The following is a 22,139-nucleotide window of genomic DNA, read 5'->3' on the forward strand; positions in this document are numbered from 1 at the left end:
ATGGGTAACGTGGGCCCACCGCCACGCAGCTCTATCGTAACGCTGTATGAGCCTGCAGCCACCTACCTGGGCATGAAAGTCTTCGCAGACATGGATATCGGGGGTCTCCGGTGAGCTACTTCTGTGTTGGTTGAAGTGTGTGGGTGTAGTGGCTTGGGGGTGTGAAGGTGTGTATATGGGGAAAAGGGGGGTATGTGTATGTAGTGGTTTGGGAGTATGGAGGTGTGCATGTAGGGGTATATGTGTAGTGGTGTATATGGGGGGAAAAGGAGGGGGTGTAGTGGTTTGGGGTGCATACGGGGAAAAGGGGGGGTGTAGTGGTTCGGGGGTGTCTATGGGGAAAGGGTAATGTGTGTAGTGGTTTGGGGGTATGGAGGTGTGCATGTAGGGGCCTATGTATGGGGGGGGTGGGGGGAAGGAGGGTGCACGTACGTGTGTGTGGAGGTGTGGACACAGTGTGTATAATGTACTGGGTTTGGGGTGGAGGTGTGTATGTACGGGGGCATGAGGGAACGGGCGTGTGCGGTAGTCGGCGGTGTGGAGGGGCGCGCGGCGGAGGAGCACGGGTGGGGGGGTGCGGAGGGCTGTTGCGGGGGGCGGGGCGGGGCGGGGCGCGGAGGCCCGCCCTCCGGGCCCGGCTGAGGCGCGGCCGGGTCCCCGCGCACAGGCCCAGCCCAGGGCGGGCCCAGCTCCTCGTACTCGCAGCGCGGTCGGGCCCGGCCCCGGCAGCCATGAGCGCGGCGCGGCGCTGCCGGGAGGACACCCTGGCCTGGCGCCTGCGGCTCATCGGGTAGGCGGCGGCGGCGGCGGCGGCGGCGGCGGCGGCGGGGGTGGGGAGCGCGCCGCCCCGGGGTGCCGGCAGCTCGGGCGGCGCCGCCCAGCTCCCGCGGGCCGCCTCGTGCCACGTGCCCCGGAACCAGGCCCGTCCTCGGCGCCGCGGTCTCGCTCCGGCGGCCCGCGCTCACCAAACCCGCCCGGGCGCGGGAACCGTGCCGGGCCGGGACTGGGGGGCACCCCCTCCCCCCCACGCAGCGCGCACAGGCATTTCCCACGGGCTGTAAAGGGTTTATGGGCTGGCGGCGAACTCGGTGCCGAAGGTCAGAGGAGCAGCCTTCACTCTTTCCTCCTTCGTGCCCGTCTCGTATTTCTGTGCAAAAGCCAAAAGCGCCCTCTCTCACCCGAGATGCACCCCGGTCCGTTTAAAAAGCAGGCGCGTTTTCTTGTTGGGAAACGCATCCCGTCTTTTCCTGCATTTTTCATCATTGATGGCTTTGGGGTTGGGTTTTTTTTTTGATGGCAGCACTGCGTGAGCATGAAATGCTCTCATGGCAGCATAGGCGTGAGCCGTGGCCCCTGGGTTTTGACTGGGCAGACACAACCCCCCCCAATCCCTTGGACTGGAAAATATTGTTTTAAAACCATGAGGGGCGGATAGTTAAGTTCCTCTTTTAAGTTATGTTGAACTTATTTAATGGGCTTCCCCCGAATTAGTTAACTACTTGGAGTTAAATCTGTTCATCGGGTCTGGAAGGGACCTTGTCCCCCAATTCATGGCGTAGGAACCGCGTCACCGCCCGCTCCTTTAAGCAGGCAGGTTTTGGGACTGTTCTGGGCTTATTATACATGAAGGCCGATCAAACAGACCCAGCTAACGCTCGCAACCACGCAGGCAGACGGCTGTAAGCACGCAGAGCCGTGCTGGTCAGAGGTGTATGACTTTCATGCCTCGCTCAGCTGTGTCGGGTCCTGAAAGGCTACAGGGAAGGTGACGGAGATGATTAAGCTGAGACGAGAGGCTGCACAAGACAACGTGAAGGTCTGGGATGCTGTAAAAGGGGTAGCTGTAAAAGGACCACAAAGCTTCAGATCTGACCAAAGTTTACAACCGAGTTTGGCGATCTCCATAGAAGGCCCCTGGTTCTGGATGTCACTTGAGTGTTAGAGCACAAAGTCAAATCTCTCTTCTTAAGGCAGGGGTGTCAAACTCCCTTAGCTCAAGGCCAGATCCAAACAGCAGGGAACCTCTGGGGTGAGCAGCACCAGGGAGGGGACTGAAGGAGGGGAGTTCAGACTGCCTTCAGTTGGGTGCAACGTCTCCATTTTTGTTGTGAAAAGGACTGACGTGTGCGATCAGATTCATGCTAAGTTGTGCCTTTTTGATGTTTGCTCCAGATCTTCTTGCAAGCTCTTCTTTCCTGAAGATCCAGTGAAGATTGTCAGGGCAAAAGGCCAGTATATGTATGATGAAAACGGAAGACAGTACCTTGACTGTATTAACAATGTGGCTCACGGTGAGTTTAAAATATTGCTGGGTACCATGTTACACTACATAAAATATAATATTCTGGGAGACCTGCACCTGACAGGAAAAAAGGTGGTGAGAAGCTGTGTGTTGCAATATAATCAGCACAGTTTATTTCTTGCGGTTGGAAAAATGGAAAACATCTTGTGAACCTATTACTTGGGAAACTGGTATTAACACGTGCAGACTTCTGTGTACCTACACATTTCCCCTGCCCTTGCTTTTGTACTGTTTCAGCTGAAATAGACTCTCAACTTGCTTGTTCAAAGCAGTTTTAAACTTCAAGGAACAAATGGCTCAAACTTGCTCCACTTGTCTGTGTCTTCCCTTGAAGGACTACTTTAGGGTGCTACAGCTTTCAGAAGATCACTGTTTAGGACAGTTTCATAGTTTCTAGGGTGGGAAGGGACCTGAGCAGATCATCTAGTCCGACCCCCTGCCATGGCAGGAAAGAGTACTGGGGTCAAACGACCCCAGCAAGGTGTTCATCTAACCTCCTCTTAAACACCCCCAGGATAGGGGCCAGCACCACTTCTCTTGGAAGTTGGTTCCAGACCCTAGCCACCCTGACCGTGAAGTAGCGCCTCCTGATATCTGACCTAGACCTACCCTCTGCCAGCTTGTGACCGTTATTCCTGGTTACGCTTGGCGGTGCTCGGGGGAACAGTGACTCCCCCAGTGCCTGCTGATCCCCCCTGACTAGTTTATAACAGGCCACAAGATCCCCCCTCAGCCTTCTCTTTTGGAGGCTGAACAGGTTCAGATCCCGCAGCCTCTCCTTGTAGGGCCTGCTCTGTTGTCCCCTGATCATACGAGTGGCCTCCTCCGGACCCTCTCCATGCTGTCGACATCCCTCTTGAAGTGCAGCGCCCAGACCTGGACACAGTACTCCAGCTGCGGCCTGACCAGTGCCACATAGAGGTCCAAGATCACCTCCTTGGACCTGCTCGAGATGCATCTGTGGATGCATGCCAAGGTGCGGTTGGCCTTCCTGACCGCGTCCCCACACTGCCGGCCCACGTTCATCTTGGAGTCAATGATGACCCCCAGATCCCTTTCTGCCTCCGTGCTGACAAGAGGGGAGTTCCCCAACCTGTAGGTATGGTGCCGGTTGTTCCTCCCAAGGTGCATCACCTTGCACTTGTCTGTGTTGAAACCCATCCTGTTCTCATCCACCCACCCTTGTAACCTGTCTAGGTCTGATTGTAGCCTGTTGCACCCTTCCAGTGTGCCCACGTCCCCCACCATCTTAGTGTCATCAGCAAATTTGAACAGGTGCTTTTTACCCCCTCGTCCAAATCACTGATGAAGTTGAACAGTGCGGGCCCGAGGACCGAGCCCTGGGGGACCCCACTGCCCACATCCCTCCAGGCTGAGGAGGACCCATCCACCACCACCCTCTGGGTGCGGCCCTCCGGCCAGTTGGCGACACATCTGACTGTGTGGGTGTCTACACCACAGCCCCCCAGTTTCTTAATGAGAACGGGGTGAGAGACAGTGTCAAAAGCCTTCCGGAAGTCCAGGAAGACTATGCCCACTGCTACCCCTGCGTCTGGTGATCTGATCATAAAAGGCCACCAGGTTGGTCTGACAGGACCTGCCACTGATGAACCCGTGTTGGTTGCCCCTAAGCATGCAGGTGTCTTAACTGTCTCTGAAAAAGCAGGTGCTTCATCCTGATGGTACCTTTTTTTTTTTTTTTTTTTTTTTAGTAGTCTCAACTAAAATGACTACTCCATGGAACTATACCTTGTAAACACATGGGGCATGTCCCCACAAGCAGGAACACGTGCTCTCAGGCATGCCTTCGCATGCACACTCGAGTGCAGGGCAAACTGCCAGAGAGGTGGTACAATCTCCATCCTCAGAGGTTTTTAAGACCTGGCTAGACAAAGCCCTGCCTGGGATAATCCAGTTGGGGCTGGCCCTGCTTTTAAGCAGGGGGTTGGACTAGATGTGACCACCTGAGGTCCCTTCCAACCCTAATTTTTTATGATTCCATGATTTACATCAGTTAGATGCAATCCAGAAGATCTGGTTAAGTACTAATTCATTAAAACAAATGAGAAATCTAAATGTAATCAGAAAAACACTTGCAAATTGTTAAACGGTCACAAACTCCTGCAAGACCGTTTCAGGCTGGACATAAGGGAGAATTTCTTTACTGCCCGAGCCCCCAAGGTCTGGAACAGCCTGCCAGCGGAGGTGGTTCAAGCACGTACATTGAACACCTTCAAGAGTAAATTGGATGCTTATCTTGCTGGGATCCTATGACCCCAGCTGACTTCCTGCCCTTTGGGCAGGGGGCTGGATTCAATGATCTCCTGAGGTCCCTTCCAGCCCTAATGTCTATGAAATCAGATACTGCATCATAACACAAATTTTGAAACCATCTCAGAAATTCATCTTCCTGCTGACTATTAATGCCTTGCCATCCAAATACAGACACCAAGGTTTCCACTCTCTACTAGAGGTGCATTGACACATCAGCCCCATATTGATTTGGAACTGATATGGAGAAAATGTGATATATTGCAAATCAGCCATATCAGGCCGATAATGTGGCAGATAAATGGCCCGTGCATGTGCGCAGCCTCAGCACAGCACAGGCAGGAGTGCAACATAGAGAGCTGCCTACAGCTGGTAAGTCTGGTGTTGGGGGGGAAGGGGAAGGGAAGGAGCAGGGAGGGGAGCAGGAGCAGGGAGGGGAGCAGGAGCAGGGAGGGGAGCAGGGGCAGGGACCAGCACTGCCCAGCAAGGGCAGGGCAGGCACGGGACAGAGCCACAGCTCATCTGGGGTTGCAGGGAGGTGGGGTTGACTCCCACCATCACAGAGTGCTCAGCCAGGAGCCACTGGTTAGGTGGCTTGTCCACTGCTCACCTGCTTATCCCCTGGCTCCCGCTGTTTGTCCGGGGGGGGGGGGGGTGCCCCTAGATATGCATGGGGTGGGCTGGGGCCAGGGCTATGCAAAACTCTTCCTGGCAGGGCAGGGCAGGGCTGTGCAGAGCAGCTGCAGCATTGGGAGTGAGGCTACAGCACCCTCCCCCTGCCCCACCAGGAGAGCTTGGCTCAGCCCACTCTGCCCAGATTCAGGGGCATCCCCCTGCCCTTCCAGCTAAGTGGCAGGACAGAGTGCCAGACAAGCCACCCGGCCAGCAGCTCCAAGCTAAGCAGCGCATTGCAGTGGGAGCCAACCTCCCCCTCCTACCCAGATGAGCTGTGGTTCTGTCCTGCACCCATCCTGGTAGTGCTTGCCCCTGCCCCAGTTCCAGCCCCATTCCTTCCTCCCTGTGGTGCCTTGATCTGCCCCCCTTTCCCCCAGACTTACCCACTGGCAGCAGCTGTCCAAGCTGCTGGGCTGGTATTGGAGACTGGATTGGTATCAGCCAATATGCCTTAAAAATCAGCTATTGGTATCAGCCACAAAAACCTATGGGTACACCCCTGCCCTCTACCATAAGATATGGGTGCAGAATGTACATCTATTAGTGAACAAGCATGGAAGAGAAAAATTGCACGGAGGAAGAACACTGAAACTAATCTCTGCCCCCATTTCTTTCAGTTGGACACTGCCACCCTGATGTAGTAAATGCAGCCCATGAACAGAATCAGTTGCTAAATACAAATTCTCGTTATCTCCATGACAGTATAGTGGATTATGCACAAAGACTTTCCAAAACGCTGCCTGAGAAGTTGTGCACCTTCTATTTTTTGAATTCAGGGTAAGTAAACAGAACATCTTCATGACTGAAATGCAGCAAGCTTATAAACAGCTGCCAAAACATCTCCATGTCGGTAGATCGATGATTTTCAATCTGTAGTCTGTGGACCTCTGGGGGGCTGCAGATCATGTCTAAGGTGATCTACAATCAACCGCAAAAGATGACTATGATCAATCAAAAATACGTGAATACCCACACTTACCATTCAAAGGGGTCTGTACCTCCATTCAGGGTTTTTTTTGTTGTTTTGTCTTTAGGGGTTTGCAAGTAGAAAAAAAGACTAAAAACCACTGCTATGGGTGATTAGATGGATTCTGATGTTGCAGACCAGTTAAAACAGGGCTTTTCTGTGAAGGCTGCTGGACTTGATTCTTTTTTTACAACTCTGCCACTTTAATATTCAAATAGGCAGGCTAGCTTGTTAGGAAAGTAGACAGTCATATTTAGTGGTTTGTTCCTTGTTTTGTCTTTGACTGCACTGCTCTGGGTTATTTAGAACTTTGCTGTCTAATTTCAAAATAATTTTGTGGTATAGAGGAGCCCTTTGCATATCGGGAGGGTTGTAAATATATTATCATCTCTACATGCCAAATAGTAAATTCCATAATGCTTGCAGTATCTGGAATTTGTTTTTGCAATTAATGTGCTTTTCCCAAAAGTTGACTCTGAAGTAGTTGTAAAAGAGAGACTTTCTATAAATGAACACATGCTTAAGGGAGTTATTTTATTGTTTCCAAAAGCTTCAGACTATCAGGCAATGTTGTTTCAGAAAACACTTTAAAGCAGAGTAAATTTAAGCTTTAGATTAGTTGTTTCAATGCACAGATTCACCAGATTAATTCTCTTATAAAAAGTACGGTGGTTAATTCTCTCTCTCAGAAGCCTGGTGGCTTTTCAGAGCCCCTTTAGGTAGTCATTTTTATATGATCTTCTAACAGGGAGGATTATAGGAATGTTAGTACCTCAAAATAAATATTTTTTTGCCCTGCTTTTGTAGTAGCTTTTACTTACTGAAATTGTAAAAAAATAGCTTTGGGTCTTCTGCTGAACACCAAGTACAGCTGCCATCCTAGTGAGCATTTTTGTGCCTCCCGTTTTGCACATTGTGTTATTTGTTGATCTTCATCAGATACTGCAGGAGCAAGGCACAGCAGTATGATTAAGTAAATGCTGTTTTACAAAAGTTCATGCTATATACATCTGCTTGTTAGTCTGTAAAAGCACACATCTACCCTGTCTTCTGTGGCCAGAACTTTAAAGCTTGGCCACTTACGTGATGGAACAGCTATTGAATTTTCATTTGTAGATCAGAAGCCAATGACCTTGCCCTGAGATTGGCACGACAACATACAAAACACACCGATGTTATTGTGTTAGATCAGTAAGTACATTTATAATATTTTATTATCCTTCAGTAACTTAAACTGCCATTTCTGACTGTGGTTCCAATTGCCACTCAGTTGCTCCATCTGATTCTAGATTTCTTTCAAGTAGTTTTGTCTAGTAGAGGCATTAACTTAAGGTAATGACTATAGGCATACAGCCGCTCTGAGCTTCTACAGCTGGAGTTCTAGGGTTCAATTCTGATCAATAATGCAATACCTCTACTATTTTCAGTTAATGCTGAACCTGATTTTGATGAGATTTTTCAAGGGCCCACAGCTTAAAAACCCAGCACACATGCATAAAGCCCAAAAACAATTCAGCTGGTTCACCAAGTTCTGTACACCACTCTTAGGCCAGGTAACCCTGTCCAAAGAGTGCAGATTTTTCACCAATTCTACAAGACTGTGATGAGGAGGAAATTACTGCTTAGTTCTGCTGATTGTTTTTAAGTGCTTACCATGGACATCTGACATCCCTGATTGACATAAGTCCATATAAATTCAGAAACCTAGAAGGACAGAAGGATTGGGTCCATGTGGTATGTACTACAGATTACAAACATTGACTATTAATTTGTTATCCACCTAACATAATGCATACTAAATTCAGGCCACTTTTCTATTTATAGGCTCCTATCCCGGACACATACCGTGGAATATACAGAGAAGATCATAAAGATTTAGTTGCAGCTTATGCCAATGAAGTGAAAGAAATCATTGACCAAGCACACAAAAAGGGCAGAAAGGTAAAAAAGCCCAACTCCCCAAAAACACCAACAACAAAATGAAAACAAACAAAAAATCCTCCCCACCCCTTCAGTATACCATTTATAATACTATGGTGCAATTTATTAGCAACCATCCATATAAAATAACTAGGTACTACAAGCTATCTGAGATTGATTTGAGGCACAACAGCAGAGTATTTTTAAATGATTAGGTCTTGTTCTTTAAATTATTATTTAATCTGGCTCAGCACCTGTAAATTATGCAAGGTTGTACTGCAGTTGCATATTACTTAATATGTTTCTTGTTACACTTTCAGATTGCAGCATTTTTTGTTGAATCTTTACCAAGTGTTGCTGGTCAGATCATTCCACCAGCAGGCTATTTCCAAAAGGTAGCAGAGTAAGTAAGCTTAGTAGTACCTCTTATTTGTTTTCTAAAAACTGAAGTTTTTAGACAGATTCCCTTAAATTGTAGGTCATGTTTAAGTTAAAGTTAAAGTTTATTGTGCTTGTTCTGTCAGGAGACTACTTAGTATATGTATTATAGAATATCAAGCATGCTGTTTGCACCATAAGGCTTGTTTTGTACTTAAATAGGAATGACCTAAAATGTTACAAGTTTCTTATGAAATTTCAGTTGTCAAGTGATTATATTGGAGATGACCAGTAAATGCAAAACTGAAATCAATATTACATTACAGACACGTGCACAAAGCAGGAGGTGTATTTGTTGCTGATGAAATTCAAGTAGGTTTTGGCAGAGTTGGCAAACACTTTTGGGCATTCCAGCTTCAGGGAGAGGATTTGGTGCCAGATATTGTCACTATGGGCAAACCAATAGGAAATGGGCACCCTGTCGCCTGTGTAGCAACAACAAAAGAAATTGCAGAATCATTTGCAGCTACTGGAGTGGAATACTTTAATACAGTAAGTACAGAGTTAACCCAATCTGTCATAATAAGATAGAAGACCCTTGCTTTGAAACAAAGTGTCACTCTCAGAGGATACAAGTTATTGTTAATTCAAAGCAACACTAAGCAATTACTCCCCATTATGTAACACAGTATACTATTAAGGAGTTCACATCTACTTTGTGCTGTTATTCTGAATGGCAGAAAAGCTGTGTAATAAGTGCAGTAGGCATCAAATCCTGATGCCAAGAGTCAGAGGCACGACACCTATTGTAGGAGGGCCAAGGTTTCACCTATAACATGAAAGTATTTACTAATATCTAAAGAAACAGATTTGAATCCCTTATCTACATAATGGTCTCTCTTCTTTCCTTGAGCAGTTTGGAGGAAATCCTGTTTCATGTGCCATAGGCTTAGCAGTTTTGGATGTGATTGAGAAGGAGCATCTTCAAGCCCATGCCATGCAAGTGGGCAACTTACTGATGGAATTACTGAATCAACAGAAAGTTAAACATCCTATCATTGGCGATGTCAGGTATCAGCCACCAATTCAGATTTTCAGAAGCTGTTCAAACATAGATCAGAAATAGGTCCTCAAATCTTACGCCACCAGGTGCTTTTTTGAACAAGCAAGTGAGGTACCAAGAAGTTAGAAAAACTTTCACTTCATTAAAATGCTGTGACTTAGTTGACCTAGAAATTAATGAACCTGTCCCAGTTACTTCACATGCAACTACCACCTCAGCTATACCAACTGTAAGCAAAGGAGTTCATTTCTATTTACGTGCATTAGAAAAAAGCTCAGTGAATTAAATTAGTTTGCCAGTTAAAAGTCCTGTTATACTTTAGTAATGACATCTGCTAAGTCTACATTAACCAGCATATCTGTACAAGACTGTAGTGCCTTTCTGTTCCCTTCACTAATGCAATTTGTGAAATGGGGAAAAAAAAAAAAAAAAGTATCACTTAAAAAAACCCCAAACACTTGTCATGGGACAGTATCTGCTCTTTATCTTTGATTATTTCTGCTTCCATCTTCTTACAAGGGGTGCTGGATTATTTATTGGAGTGGACTTAATAAAAGACAAAGAGAAAAGGACCCCAGCGACTGAAGAAGCAGAGTACTTGATAACAAGGTTGGATTCTACCCCCAATAAAAGATGTTACATGTCAGTCTGTATCATTTCAGATTATTATTGGACTTGGGTTGAAGCAAGACCTAGATGTGCCTGTTATGTACAGGTAGCTAAACAGATTCTAAAGCAACTGTGATGCTTTAAATACATACTGCAAAAATATTGTTTTATCAGGCATAGAGCTCATTTAATAACATTGAGATCTTTGCATAAAAATTCCAATGTCATACTTATGTGGTAAGCTTTCTCCCTCCCCCCCTCCATTTTTTAAATTTCAAATGATTAAAAAAGCCTTTTATTTTCTAGATTGAAGAAAGAATACATTCTGCTAAGTACTGATGGTCCAGGAAGAAACGTACTTAAGTTCAAGCCTCCAATGTGCTTTAGTGTACAGGATGCCAAATTAGTTGTGGATGCAATGGATAAAATATTAACAGGTAACTAACTGTTAAGTTTACAGAGTGGTCTGTTGGACTGAGTGCAAGCTCTAATCTTGGCTGTTCCACTGTGCTACTTGCAGTGGGGCTCAACATTTTGACAGGGGCTCATTATCATCAACTTAAGTTCACAGTTAAGGTCAACACCTGTGTCCTCCCCCAAAAGAAATGGTCTCTACAAATTAAACTTAAGTGATACAAACTTCAGACCAGTTTTTAACATTTGGATTCTCAAATGTGTATTGAGATATTCAATCTGTCAATGATAACTTGTTGCACAAGCTTCCATTCATTTTCAGTTGCTTGGGCATAGGTGGGTGAGGACCGATTTAATTTATCAGAAGAACAAAGTGTTACATTTAAACTTAAGTCTGCAGTCTGCAACTGTGTTGCATTCAGGTGGCAAAGTCAACACTGGAGTAATAAGGGGCTTCAACACTTACACATTTGTTGATTGCATATTCAGATATGGAAAAAGAGGCCGCATGTGAACCAGTGAGAGACCTTCAATCTTAAACTTCAATTTTAATAGGTAAGCATTTTATAATTTTCCACTACTTGACTAAATCATCAAGATCACTTATGATACAGTGTACTTACAGTGAAGAAATGAGCAACATGTTCATTGTGTTCAATATTTTGCTTAACTTCTGAGCCATGTAGAAGGGTATCTAACACCAAAAGGCTGCCATGTGCACGTTTGTTGAAGGGGGATAGTACAAGTTAACTAACTTTTAATGCATCATTAAAACTACAGTGCCACTTAAAACCTTTCAATTAAAAAAAAAATCTACTTAGAATTATTACACCATAAGTCTTTAAAGCTTATGCATTTCCTCAATTTACTACCCTAGGAGCCAATTACCTCCTTTACAGCCAAGTTGCTCTTACTGAGGGGAAACTACTGCTTGTAATAATGACAGAGTAACAGTAGAGCTGGAGTAATCTAGGGTTTCAGCGTGCATCATTTTAGAGTTGTGTGGCCTGTCTTACTTGTGAGAAATTGCATGCTTTGCTTAAAAAGCAGTCAGAAAGTCTGTCACCAGAATGGTTTGGCAATGTACAGTACAGGGCCTGAAACTAGAGTTTTCCATTTTTTGTTTTGGTTTTTGTTGTTTGTTTGGGGTTTGTTTGTTTTGGTTTTTTTTTTTTGGGGGGGGGGTCCAACTGAAACAAATTAATCCAAGTGACACAAAGAACAGCCCCTTGGGCAGGGGAAAAGGGTGGGAAGAAAACCAAAAAACCCCTCCACACTGTGGCATACATTTCTGAAGGCACTAACACTTATTTAAAAAGAAAAGCTGAAGCAGGTTTTTCCATTTTGGGGTTATTAATAAACTTTGCCTACTTATACTATTCCGTTTTCAGAGGACAGAGAAACTCTAGTTACCTCCAGCTTGACTTAGCTGTCATTACAATGACTGACTTAATGCAGGTATTTTAAACATGTATGTATGGTCTCCTGCATTAAGTTGGATTTTCCCCAGTTCCAAATAAGTCAGGAATAAAAACCTCTCTCATTACAAAAATACAAGAAGCACCTTCTAGAAGGTAACAGTATGACTGACTGCCTTACATACAAGCCAGAACTAGAGGCACTAATTACTTGATTTTTCTCATGGAAAAATGGTGGTGTCATGAGTAACTTCATACTTTCTTTCCACAAACTCCAACCAATATTCACAAAATCCACTGCAAAGGTTCATTATTCTACCTTAACTGATGCAGTTTAAATCCTCAAGAACACAGTATTGCCAGAAGACATTTGTCTTTGTATCTGCAGTTTTTAGCTCTAGCTTCTTACCAGCTGTGAAGCATTAGCTAAAAGTAAATGGACACAGGATCTGTGCTCCTCAGCAGGATTTGTGGGTTCCACTTCCAGTGGACAGCCAGCTTTAGAAAGGAGCTTTTCCTGAAATGTTGGAGACACGATTTATGAACGGATTGGCTGTATTCTAGCTGTGGTGAACCCACATTTCCAGGTTCAAGCTATTTTGTAATAATGAAACAGGTGAGCCAAAAAGGTCCCTGGCACCTAGTTAGTACTCACAGGACTTACCTATTCTTCCTTTGCTGTGCTTGTCTGTCTTCCTGGTTGCAGAACCCCTCCCCAAGTCCTTTGTGCTAAAATACACTTTGAACTAGAAGGGCACTTTGCAGGTACAAGTAAACTCTTCCGTTCAGCATTACAAGCAGATTTTTCTAGGGAGAAGAGCAGTGGTCTTATCTAGGGAGCCACAGACAGTGAAGGCATAAGTCATCTATCCTACTGCTGAGTCCAGAAATTATTTGGCCTGCTAGGAATACTAGTATCTGGGCAATGAAGTTAGTCCTACAGTAACAGTTTAGATACCCTTTGTACATGGTGCATTTTTTCACTGGGGTATCTTTGGATGGTGCTTATGCTGCAACAGGGCAGCTCAGCTCTTTGTTTGGAATATTAATGTATTAGCAAGCTGCTTGGGTAATCCTCTCCTGGCAACATGCATTTGAGTAGGAACATTCACATTCCTACTCACTGAAACAGACTCCTCCCTCATGATTATTTAATCACTTTCCAAGTGCTCTAACTGGTCAGCTTTTTGAACAGTCTATTATTAGTCTAACTTTTTTTTTTTTTTTAAACTAGGTGAGCACTAGTATCCATTTCAGGCAGATACCCATGAAGGGGCAACATCTTGGAAGAAACTAGGTTAACAAACTGTGCTAATAATGTGAAAAGGCCAGTCAATACTGCAAGACAGCGCAAACTGGATGCCAGCTCCCCTTTAGAGATGGATCCATTTGAGTAACATGCTGCTTGCACAAGCCTTTTCTTCATACTGCCATAAAAAGGATGCAAGTAGCAGTGCCATGTAGGTATAACTAGTACAATCTTAATATTTAGCCACAAAAGACTTGTAGGTTTTTGAAGCACCACAGTGATAGGTCACTTAGTTTTCTGGGACTGCCTTTTGCTTAGCTCAGGCTTAAACCATAGGGATTAGGTGAAAGATCTAGAAGAACAAAAGACCTTAATATTAAAAAGGGGGTGATTCACATTTTTAGACTCAGATTCAAATCGGAGGTGGTTCAAGCACCTACACTGAACACCTTCAAGAGCAAATTGGATGCTTATCTTGCTGGGATCCTATGACCCCAGCTGACTTCCTGCCCTTTGGGCAGGGGGCTGGACTCGATCTCCCGAGGTCCCTTCCAGCCCTGATGTCTATGAAATCTATGAAATCACTTGCTCAACTAGGACTTATTAGCAGCTTTTACACTGAAGTTAGCAGTCAGCAGCAGCTTTTTAAAAAGGCACCACCTACACTTCTAGTATAATCCCTATCAAAGTGTTAGCATCCCTTCTGAAAAAGGATTTCCATAGTTGAAGGTAGAGAGTTTGCCTTTTCTTCACTTATTCCGCTTGTCAGTTCCCTCTTCTAGTTTTCGTCCATCTGCTCAAATACTTCGTTTTGTTTATCAATAGGAAGAGAGACTATTCACTTGATCATTAACTTTAAGTTACAGTAATCAAGATGCTTGGATTTACAACAGCTTGTTCAGGTTCAGATCTGTTTTCCTGCCATTTTAAAGGTGCAATTGGTGCACCAAAAGAGGAAAAAAAAAAATTAAGGAACAAAAGTATAGTACCCAAAACAACTTACATAGTTTCAGTTTCAAAGTAAAAAGGACATCTAGCACATTCTGTAGTTAATGACAAGTATGTACCCATCAAATCATGCTATTTGACAGGTTACCCAATAGACCAGAGTACAGACACTTCCTTAAATCTGCCACTGTAACACAGCAGCAGGCCAGCTATTCCAAGTGTTATTTTGCAGTCCCCACACAACATTTAATTACAAGAAATGGTGCTGCTCTGCCCTCCCTGCTTTGCAAAAATATAAGAATGGTCAAGATAATTTAATGCACAAGAGGCCGTCTTGGCCACAGTTCTTGAACACTCAGGCTCCAAAATATTGCAAATCCTGTGAGCTTAAAGTCAGCCAAGTTTAAGAGATACCAATCCTATTGCTCTGCTTTTGCCAAACTTGAGTATCAAAACTAAGACATGCTTGGCATATAAATTTCAACTACAGTTAAGTTGGCCCTACCAGTTTTGAAAAACTAATCGATCGGGTTACTCTCCTGGGATGCTGAACTATCCATGGAAACCTAGTACAGGGAGAATACTATAACTACAAGTTTGAGACTAGGCAGCAAGCTACTTTTAAATAAATTTATTAAAATTTATTTGCCCCAAATACTGAAAAGCCATGCACACAGAAGGAAATAGCAATATAGGACCAAATCTTCAAGTGGAGCATCACTGCCTCTAGCAAAAAGTGGTCAAGCTGATATGAAACCTGAGAAGCCCTGCTTTTGACCAATAAAATACCTGGTCCCTCCAGGTTGTTTTTTTGTAGGCAAGATTGAAAAGTTTGCATTTTTTAGAAGTTAAACATTTTCCCCCATCTTGTTTTTCAAGATAAATTAAACCCTTTTGTTTATTTCCTTATACCAAGGAAAAGGGTTTTCTGCAACTTGGATACAGGACCTATTAATAGTGCTTATAAAGACTGGGAAGAAGGGCTTCTCACTATTCTGTCATCCTGCAATGAACATCCTCCTCCCTGGTTCTCAGGGAGAAACAAACAACTGTGCCCAACTACATTTGTCTGAGAAGGCCACCACACTTGTCCAGGACTCTGTAACAAGTAACCGAACAGCACACCTGCAGCTCTTACTGGCAGCTGGGGATTTCCACTAACCATTCTAGTCTAACTTCAAAACCAAGATGTTAACAATAAAGGTTTCAGCTGTTGTTCATTTGCAAGAGAGCCATGCTACTACCAATGCTGCATAGTTTAGTCCAACATTTCCATTGTCCAATAAAAGCCATTAAACTCCTCTTTTCTGCATCTGTTCTGGAAGCAGTACACTAGGGTTTAGTAGGCACAAGCTGAAGAATGGCACAGGACACTAGATTATGCCTTTTTATTTCAAAAGCTAGGATAGCTTCAATATCCATGTCATGGTGAATCAGAACACATGTAAAATACCTTACAATACATTAGATTCCAAAAAGGTACCAAAAAGTACAGTAAAATTAACACTTCCATTACAGGAAATGTATGACACAAAAACAATACAAAATAAAAAGGTGGAAAGTGACACTGGTTCCCTAAGATGCATCTCATTCTGTACAACTGGAGTAATGCAGAGTCCATAGTTAACTCCAAGAGGCAGTCCCTAGATGCAGAGCTGCAGCTTTAAGCAGACCCTCAAAATCAGTTTCAGTTTAACCTATTAATAAAATCATTCATTAATATCTTCAGCAAGGCTGAAATTTTACACACCACACTGTCTAGACAACTAGTTATCTGTAAGAATTAAACAGAGAAGACATTTCCAGGGAGCTCTTCCAAGTAAGATGCACATTTAACAGGCCATAGAAATTTATTGTAAAGTTAAATTTGGTACATAATTGAAATAGCCATCTACAGCATTGAATACAAAACCTATGTGGTCATTTTCCAAAAGAGACCATGCCACTGCATACCTGAATAAGTTTGATCAATATGGCTTGTAGTTATTCTGATGACCACCACGTCTTGGTGACTTTCCATAATTTGCACTGCCTTGACCTATAAACAGGAGAACAAATGGATTAAACTGAAATTTAGTTCTGCTTGTTTAGACCCAATACAGTTCTCTTTACTTACTGTAATCATAGCCTGGTCCATATCCATAATACCCATATCCTGAATAATCATAGCCTCCATAGCCACCATAACCTTGCTGATAGCCGTATCCTTGACTCCCATAACCCTGGTTGTTCCAGTAATTGCCATAACCTTGATTCCAATTTTGACTCTGAGCTATAGAAGGGAAAACCATCCACAAAATCCCATTTTAGTACATACAGCTCATTTCTATAGTCTCCATACTAAAGTAGCGTGTGCAATACTTACCACCTCTTCCACTTCTGCCTCTTCCTCCATAGCTGCCTCTTCCACCACCACTACTGAACTGCTGCTGCTGGTATACTTCTTTTGGCTGTGCTACCTTGATCTCGCACTAAGAACAAAACAGAGGAGAGCAATATGCTTGAAAATGTATTTCATACGAAATTCTATTCCTATATCACATTGCTTTTAAAGTCACTGGGAGCTTGTCATTTTGCCACAGCCCTCAGTTCTGCTAGTACTGTGATTTTTAAAAAAAATTCTGCCAGAAAGATACTAGATGTGATCACAAAAATGCATCAAGCTTTATAACTCATTTAGTTATAAAGTCAAAATTAGCAACAACCCTTGGCCAAAAATACGTATTTGCCACCCTTAGCAAAGGTGAAGCTTATCACTCAACAACTATGCAGTATTCCCACTGAGAATGCTTCATAGCCAATTTTGTATAGCTAGATTTTGCTAAAGCTGGTTGAAGGCAGCAGGAAAATGAACTTAATAGGCATTTACAACCACAGGACAGATCATAGCAACATTTCCTCCACACCTGTCCTTTCAAGAAGGTGCAACTGAACTTTCATAGAATTAGGACTCTGGTAACCAGTGCCTGGGCTGCAGGTTACTTAGCAGACAAGTCACACCAGGAAGTGCTATTAAAAGGAACACTCCAAATTAGAGGCAGAATTGACCTCTGAATCTCACTCAACTGTTACATCTGCACAGTTAACTATTTTCCCCATAATTTTGCCTACTCAGTTTCCCCTTTCACAGCCTGTGGAAGTGTATTAAGTGACAAAAATCTGCACGTGGACTTAACAAGACATACCAGAAAAACCTCATTTTTGAAGTCTGACTTGATGCAAGAGCAACTTTTGCTGACAATATCAAATTGCATGCATTCAATACATGCCAGTAGAAAGTAGGGAGTTCTAGTGCACAACTCCAAGCCCTGGATAGAGTAATTGATTAATGAATTAATCCAATTTATCTAGTTAATGATCACTACACTAACTATAGCTTTCTACCATGCTTTATATAGCTAAGTATTGCAAATAAAAAATGTCTTTATTGCACTTGTGTAATATCAGAAGACAGTTCTGAATATGTGCATTATAAAACAGGTTCTGGACATGGCATCATGGGGGAAGATGCAATTCAAGCTGAACAATTTCGTACCTTGCTTCCACTGACATTATGGAATTTTTTTTCCAAGATCTTCTTGACTGGATCTTCTTCCTTGAAAGTGATGAAAACAAAACCTCGCCTTTTGTTGGTCTTTGGATCCATCGGAAGTTCAATTGCTTCAATCTGAAGACCAGAAATTATACTTGAGCATGCTACTTTAAGATTTTGCATTTTCACTATACGGTTCCTATTCTTTATTTCAGCTTAGCACTTGGTACATAAGTAGCTACAGTTAGCTAGTTTGTATTAGCACTGGCTCTCTTAGGCAGATTTGTTCTAGATAATAGATTTAGCTTGAGAAAAGTAATTTAATTATGAATAAATAAGTGGCTAACAAAAAAAAAAACAAAAAGAAAAAAAAAAAAAAATCAATGAGCACTTGATTAAACACCCAGACTCAGAAGGTTAACTGGCAATTTCACTACATAACTAGGTAGTGCTTTATATGTAGCTAAGCAAGTGAAAGCAAAAGCAAAAGCTGCTACAACCAGCAGGGCATTCAGGGCCAAATTTTATTTTACTTCCATCTTTAGTCTACATTCAGTTTCCTAGCTATAGATGACAGACTGTTTCCTGCCCTGCCTTATTCTATGCTCAGATTAAAAATGCTCACCTCCCCAAACTCTCCAAAGTATTCCCTGATTTTCTCTTCTGTGGCTTCTGGATTAAGTCCTCCAACAAAGATCTTTTTCACTGGATCCTTTTTCATTGCCATGGCCTTTTTGGGATCAATTAATCGCCCATCTAGCCTGTGTTCTTTCTGTTCCAGAACCTACAAATAAATAAATTAATCTTAACATCAAATTAAATACCACCACCTGAATAAAAAGGCCTCACCTACAGTTTTTAAAGAATCAGTTGTGAGAGTTCAAATTTACCTTTTCAACACTTGCAGGTTCTTTGAAGAGAATAAACCCAAAGCCTCTGGATCTTCCTGTGTTAGGGTCCATCTTTATCGTACAGTCAGTCACTTCTCCAAATTTGGTAAAGTAATCTTTCAAGTCTTTTTTGCTTGTATCCCAACTGAGGCCACCAACAAACATTTTCCTGAAATATCATAATGGTAAGATTAAAATAAGGAATATTTACAGCCTAAATAACTTGAGTATATCCTTCAGGTGCTCTGTGATGATTAAGCCATTCCCATATTTAGGTATTCCATCAAAAGGTATTGGCATAGAAGAACTGTGCAACACTAACTTCACTTAATCTAAGAGGATAACTGTGGAGTATCTCAAGCACCCATTACAAAATGAATGACAAAGTTAACTGTTCCAAACTATTTTTCACCCACTAGATACCCAATGCTTTTACAGTATTTTATTACCTTCCATTTAAGAGTTTTCTAGTTTCCCCAAGTAAAAAGGATGGAGCAATTACATATTCCTAGTTAAATCTGGGCTAAGACCTAGCTAGCACCAGTAAAGTTGCAATCTATCAGCTGAAGGAAGAAAACAAGAGGGAAGTTAGGCACTGCTTTGCCCATCTAACCTGTGAGGTCTGGAAGGTTTAAAAATTAAAATGGATCACCTCCTGAACTCAACACAAGTACCCTCTGACCCCTGACAACATGGTCCTGCACCGAGACAAGACCTTGCTCTAGAACCAGGCGAATGCCTTTGTATTGATGCTTTTGTCTAGTTCCTAACTAAGAATATGTTTTCATCTACACTACAGTCACACTGTACTGAAGTCAGGGAATAATCCATCTGGAATTCTAAAAAGATACCACTTACAAAGATCTTTCCTTTAAAAAAAGCCTTTTAAAGGCTCACTTCTTATGTATTGGAAAGGGGGGGGGGAGGAGCTTAGGCCCATCTAGCCACAATAATGAAATACTGGCAAAAATGATAAATTAGAAAGTGAAAAGTTTAGCGGGGGGGGGGGGGGGGACAGGGGACAAAAAACTTATCAGCCAAGGCAACCAGAATTTATTAATAAAGGATATCCAACTCCCCTGGCTCTTCATTTAAGAGAGCACATGATACAGCAGGTTCATGCACATCAGGTAAGAGAGCTACATCATCCAGCTCAGGAATTTCTGATGCCACAAACACGCAAGTAAACCGTTCAAAAGAGATCTTGGGCACTGTAAGGACTCCCAAATCAGTTTAAGTCAGGCCTTTGTTTAGAAGCAGCCCAGTGACTAGATACCAGATCCTGGGTGCATTTTAGCTTAATTGAATTGCAGTAACCTGAATTTTCTGAGGTTAATTTAAGGCTTCCAATTCCACCTGGTAAAGCAGATACATTTATGATCCCCACAATCTGCAAGATAGATGCTCATCTTTCTAGATACTGTCTGCAATATCTATCTGGTAAAGAGAAATCCTCCCTTCCCTCCACCTAACCTAAAACATTCTTTCAAATACTGAGCAGTCATGACCAAATGCATTACAAGATCTGTCAAGTGCATTTTGCTGTTGTTGTTCAACAGTTTGTTACCCTGTCACACTAATCCAGCCTTGAAGAGCCAGATCAGGTTTTACCAAGCCAGGGACATGTTTACTCACTCTTTACCACAACAGCAGAATAGCCATTGGTTTTATTCTCCACAGAATAGGTTTCACCCCCTGCGCAAGAGTAGTTTTGCAAGGCTGCTCTGATCTGTCCTTTGCTAGTGCTTCCATAACCAAACAGCAAAGTAGCCCTATAGTGGGAGTCTTGAAACTCCCAGTTGAGGCTAGAACTTTTTTTTGTCCATAAAGTACTTTGCCTAGTAGGGATGGGGCTGCTACCAGCATACTGAGCTTGTTTCTCACTATGGTAGCATTTACTGCATGTTATTACAAATCTTTGTTTTGGAATTGGATATAGGAGTAGGAACTACCTGACTTCACCCAACATCAGGCCAATCATCTTTTATAGAGAAATATACTTGAACTGTAGACTTTCTAATATGTAGTCAAAAGTCCTCTAGTACTGAAAGCCAAAAAGTCTCATTTTCCCCATTATACATGCAACTATTACTTCCTCTTGTGTTGTCACTACTTTTGGTGGTAAAATATTGAAATTATGAGAAAAGGCTTCCTGCCAGTGCCCTGGACCAGCCACCCCATGCAGCTTAGCCTGGCACTCTGCTGTAACGCTCTCCAATCATTTTTAACCCTCACACTTGTAAAAAATATATTAAAAGGACTTTTCACATCCACATTTCCTGGCCCTCCCACCTCCCAGGAGAGAACAAGCAAGTAGCACAGTGATTCCCACTCTGTGGTACGGACACCACCCTTGGTACGCAAACAACCCATCCATGGTACATATTTAACAGATTTGGTATAATTACTTTGAGAAAAATGTAATGAAGGGCCAATTGAAAAAGATGTGCTGGTGGCAGTTCAGGCTGCATCATTTCCTAGACCATCAGGCCAGAAGGGACCTCAGACCATCAACAGGGTCCAGCCCCTGCACCAAGCAGGAACCACAACTGTGGGGGGGAGGGTGGGTCACGTTTAAACACCAGTGATGCACCATCTGTCAGGTCAGGAACCGCTGACCATCCCCCTCGCCCAGTCCACCTGCCACTTCTTATTTCTGCGGACTTGCACCACTGCATTAAAACGAAACGAAGCGTCTGCTACACCCCGCACACACACCTCCGTCAGGAAAACACCGCCCTGCCAGGGCCTTTTGTACCAGGCCCCATAGTGAGCAAGGCGAGCAGGACAAAGCTCCCCCGCCGGCGGGTGATACCGCAGGCTCTCGGGCCGACAGGGGCCACGACCCCCACCCCCATGCGGGCGGCTCGCCCTGCCCTGCCCAAGGCCCGCCCCTCCCCCGCCGCTCCCCTCCCCCGCCGCAGCCGCCACATGGCGCCAACAAAAGGCGGCCCCAGAACAAAGGAAGCGGCGGCCCCGCGCCCCCGCTGCCGCCTACCCCGCGTCCTCCTCGTTCTTGCTGGCGTTGATCTGGTCGCCCTCGGCCCCGTTTTGGCTGCCGGGCGCCGATGCCGCGGGCGCCGCCGCCGCTGCCCCCCCGCCGGCCTCGGCCTCGGCCTGCTGCTGCTGCTGTTGCTCCGCGCCGCCCTCGGCCGCCTCGTGCCCGTTCTGGGTGGCGCCCACCGCCGGCTGCTGCTGCTCCGTCTCGGACATACTGCCTCTCCGCGGCGGCGCCTGCAACACAGCACGGCTCAGCGCCGGCCCTTGCCTTCCCCTTCCCGGCCCGGCCCGGCCCCTCCTGGCCCCGCGCTCACCTTAAAACCGCCCCAATAAAATCCGGGCCGGCCGGAATCGGATTAAAACCCCCGCGCGGCTGCGTATGTGCTGCGCTTCCCCCCCCCGAGACACGTCTTCTCAGGGCCGCAGCCTCGACGCGTGGCCGCCTTTATAGAGCCGGAGAGCGAGCCACCCGCCAACAACGCGCTCGCTGGTTGGCTCCCGCC

At 44.3% G+C, this 22,139-nt stretch overlaps 2 protein-coding genes across 9 annotated transcripts; one reads left to right on the forward strand and one right to left on the reverse strand.

The window, feature by feature from the left end:
* Positions 1-618: 618 nt before the first annotated feature.
* Positions 619-17,919, forward strand: PHYKPL (5-phosphohydroxy-L-lysine phospho-lyase). 3 transcript variants are annotated; one of them, XM_090020779.1, is made up of 13 exons: positions 619-790; positions 2,173-2,291; positions 5,866-6,025; positions 7,332-7,406; positions 7,862-7,949; positions 8,040-8,156; positions 8,456-8,538; positions 8,840-9,065; positions 9,430-9,584; positions 10,096-10,185; positions 10,492-10,622; positions 11,089-11,154; positions 17,695-17,919. In XM_090020779.1, exons 1-12 carry the CDS (start codon positions 732-734, stop codon positions 11,136-11,138), a joined length of 1,353 nt encoding a protein of 450 aa, XP_089876905.1. In that variant the 5' UTR covers positions 619-731; the 3' UTR covers positions 11,139-11,154; positions 17,695-17,919. The 3 variants fall into 3 exon arrangements, with proteins under 3 accessions (XP_089876905.1, XP_089876906.1, XP_089876907.1); XM_090020780.1 differs by lacking the exon at positions 17,695-17,919 and adding an exon at positions 15,131-15,450; XM_090020781.1 differs by lacking the exon at positions 10,096-10,185.
* HNRNPAB (heterogeneous nuclear ribonucleoprotein A/B) lies at positions 6,731-22,100 on the reverse strand. 6 transcript variants are annotated; one of them, XM_090020785.1, is made up of 9 exons: positions 21,951-22,100; positions 21,635-21,870; positions 18,637-18,805; positions 18,372-18,530; positions 17,750-17,881; positions 16,580-16,685; positions 16,331-16,486; positions 16,168-16,252; positions 6,731-7,157 (listed from the first exon to the last, which is right to left on the reverse strand). In XM_090020785.1, exons 2-8 carry the CDS (start codon positions 21,847-21,849, stop codon positions 16,182-16,184), a joined length of 1,008 nt encoding a protein of 335 aa, XP_089876911.1. In that variant the 5' UTR covers positions 21,850-21,870; positions 21,951-22,100; the 3' UTR covers positions 6,731-7,157; positions 16,168-16,181. The 6 variants fall into 6 exon arrangements, with proteins under 6 accessions (XP_089876911.1, XP_089876914.1, XP_089876910.1 ...); XM_090020784.1 differs by lacking the exon at positions 6,731-7,157 and adding an exon at positions 15,588-15,911; XM_090020788.1 differs by lacking the exon at positions 16,331-16,486 and having other exon boundaries at positions 21,951-22,098.
* Between the last annotated feature and the right edge of the window lie 39 nt (positions 22,101-22,139).

Source organism: Crocodylus siamensis, chromosome 10 (genome assembly GCF_052110815.1).
Source record: "Crocodylus siamensis isolate JL-2025a chromosome 10, ASM5211081v1, whole genome shotgun sequence".
Taxonomy (NCBI): domain Eukaryota; kingdom Metazoa; phylum Chordata; order Crocodylia; family Crocodylidae; genus Crocodylus; species Crocodylus siamensis.

What these genes read in the sequence shown, in the direction of transcription:
- PHYKPL (XM_090020779.1), top strand. Translation starts at nt 732, where the DNA reads ATGAGCGCGGCGCGGCGCTGCCGGGAGGACACCCTGGCCTGGCGCCTG. An exon ending in TATTAACAATGTGGCTCACG is followed by an intron (nt 2,292 to 5,865) that starts GTGAGTTTAAAA and finishes CATTTCTTTCAG; the next exon opens with TTGGACACTGCCACCCTGAT. An exon ending in CACACAAAAAGGGCAGAAAG is followed by an intron (nt 8,157 to 8,455) that starts GTAAAAAAGCCC and finishes TTACACTTTCAG; the next exon opens with ATTGCAGCATTTTTTGTTGA.
- HNRNPAB (XM_090020785.1), bottom strand. Translation starts at nt 21,849, where the DNA reads ATGTCCGAGACGGAGCAGCAGCAGCCGGCGGTGGGCGCCACCCAGAAC. An exon ending in AAGAACGAGGAGGACGCGGG is followed by an intron (nt 18,806 to 21,634) that starts GTAGGCGGCAGC and finishes ATGATATTTCAG; the next exon opens with GAAAATGTTTGTTGGTGGCC. An exon ending in ATAATGTCAGTGGAAGCAAG is followed by an intron (nt 16,686 to 17,749) that starts GTACGAAATTGT and finishes TTTTGTTCTTAG; the next exon opens with TGCGAGATCAAGGTAGCACA.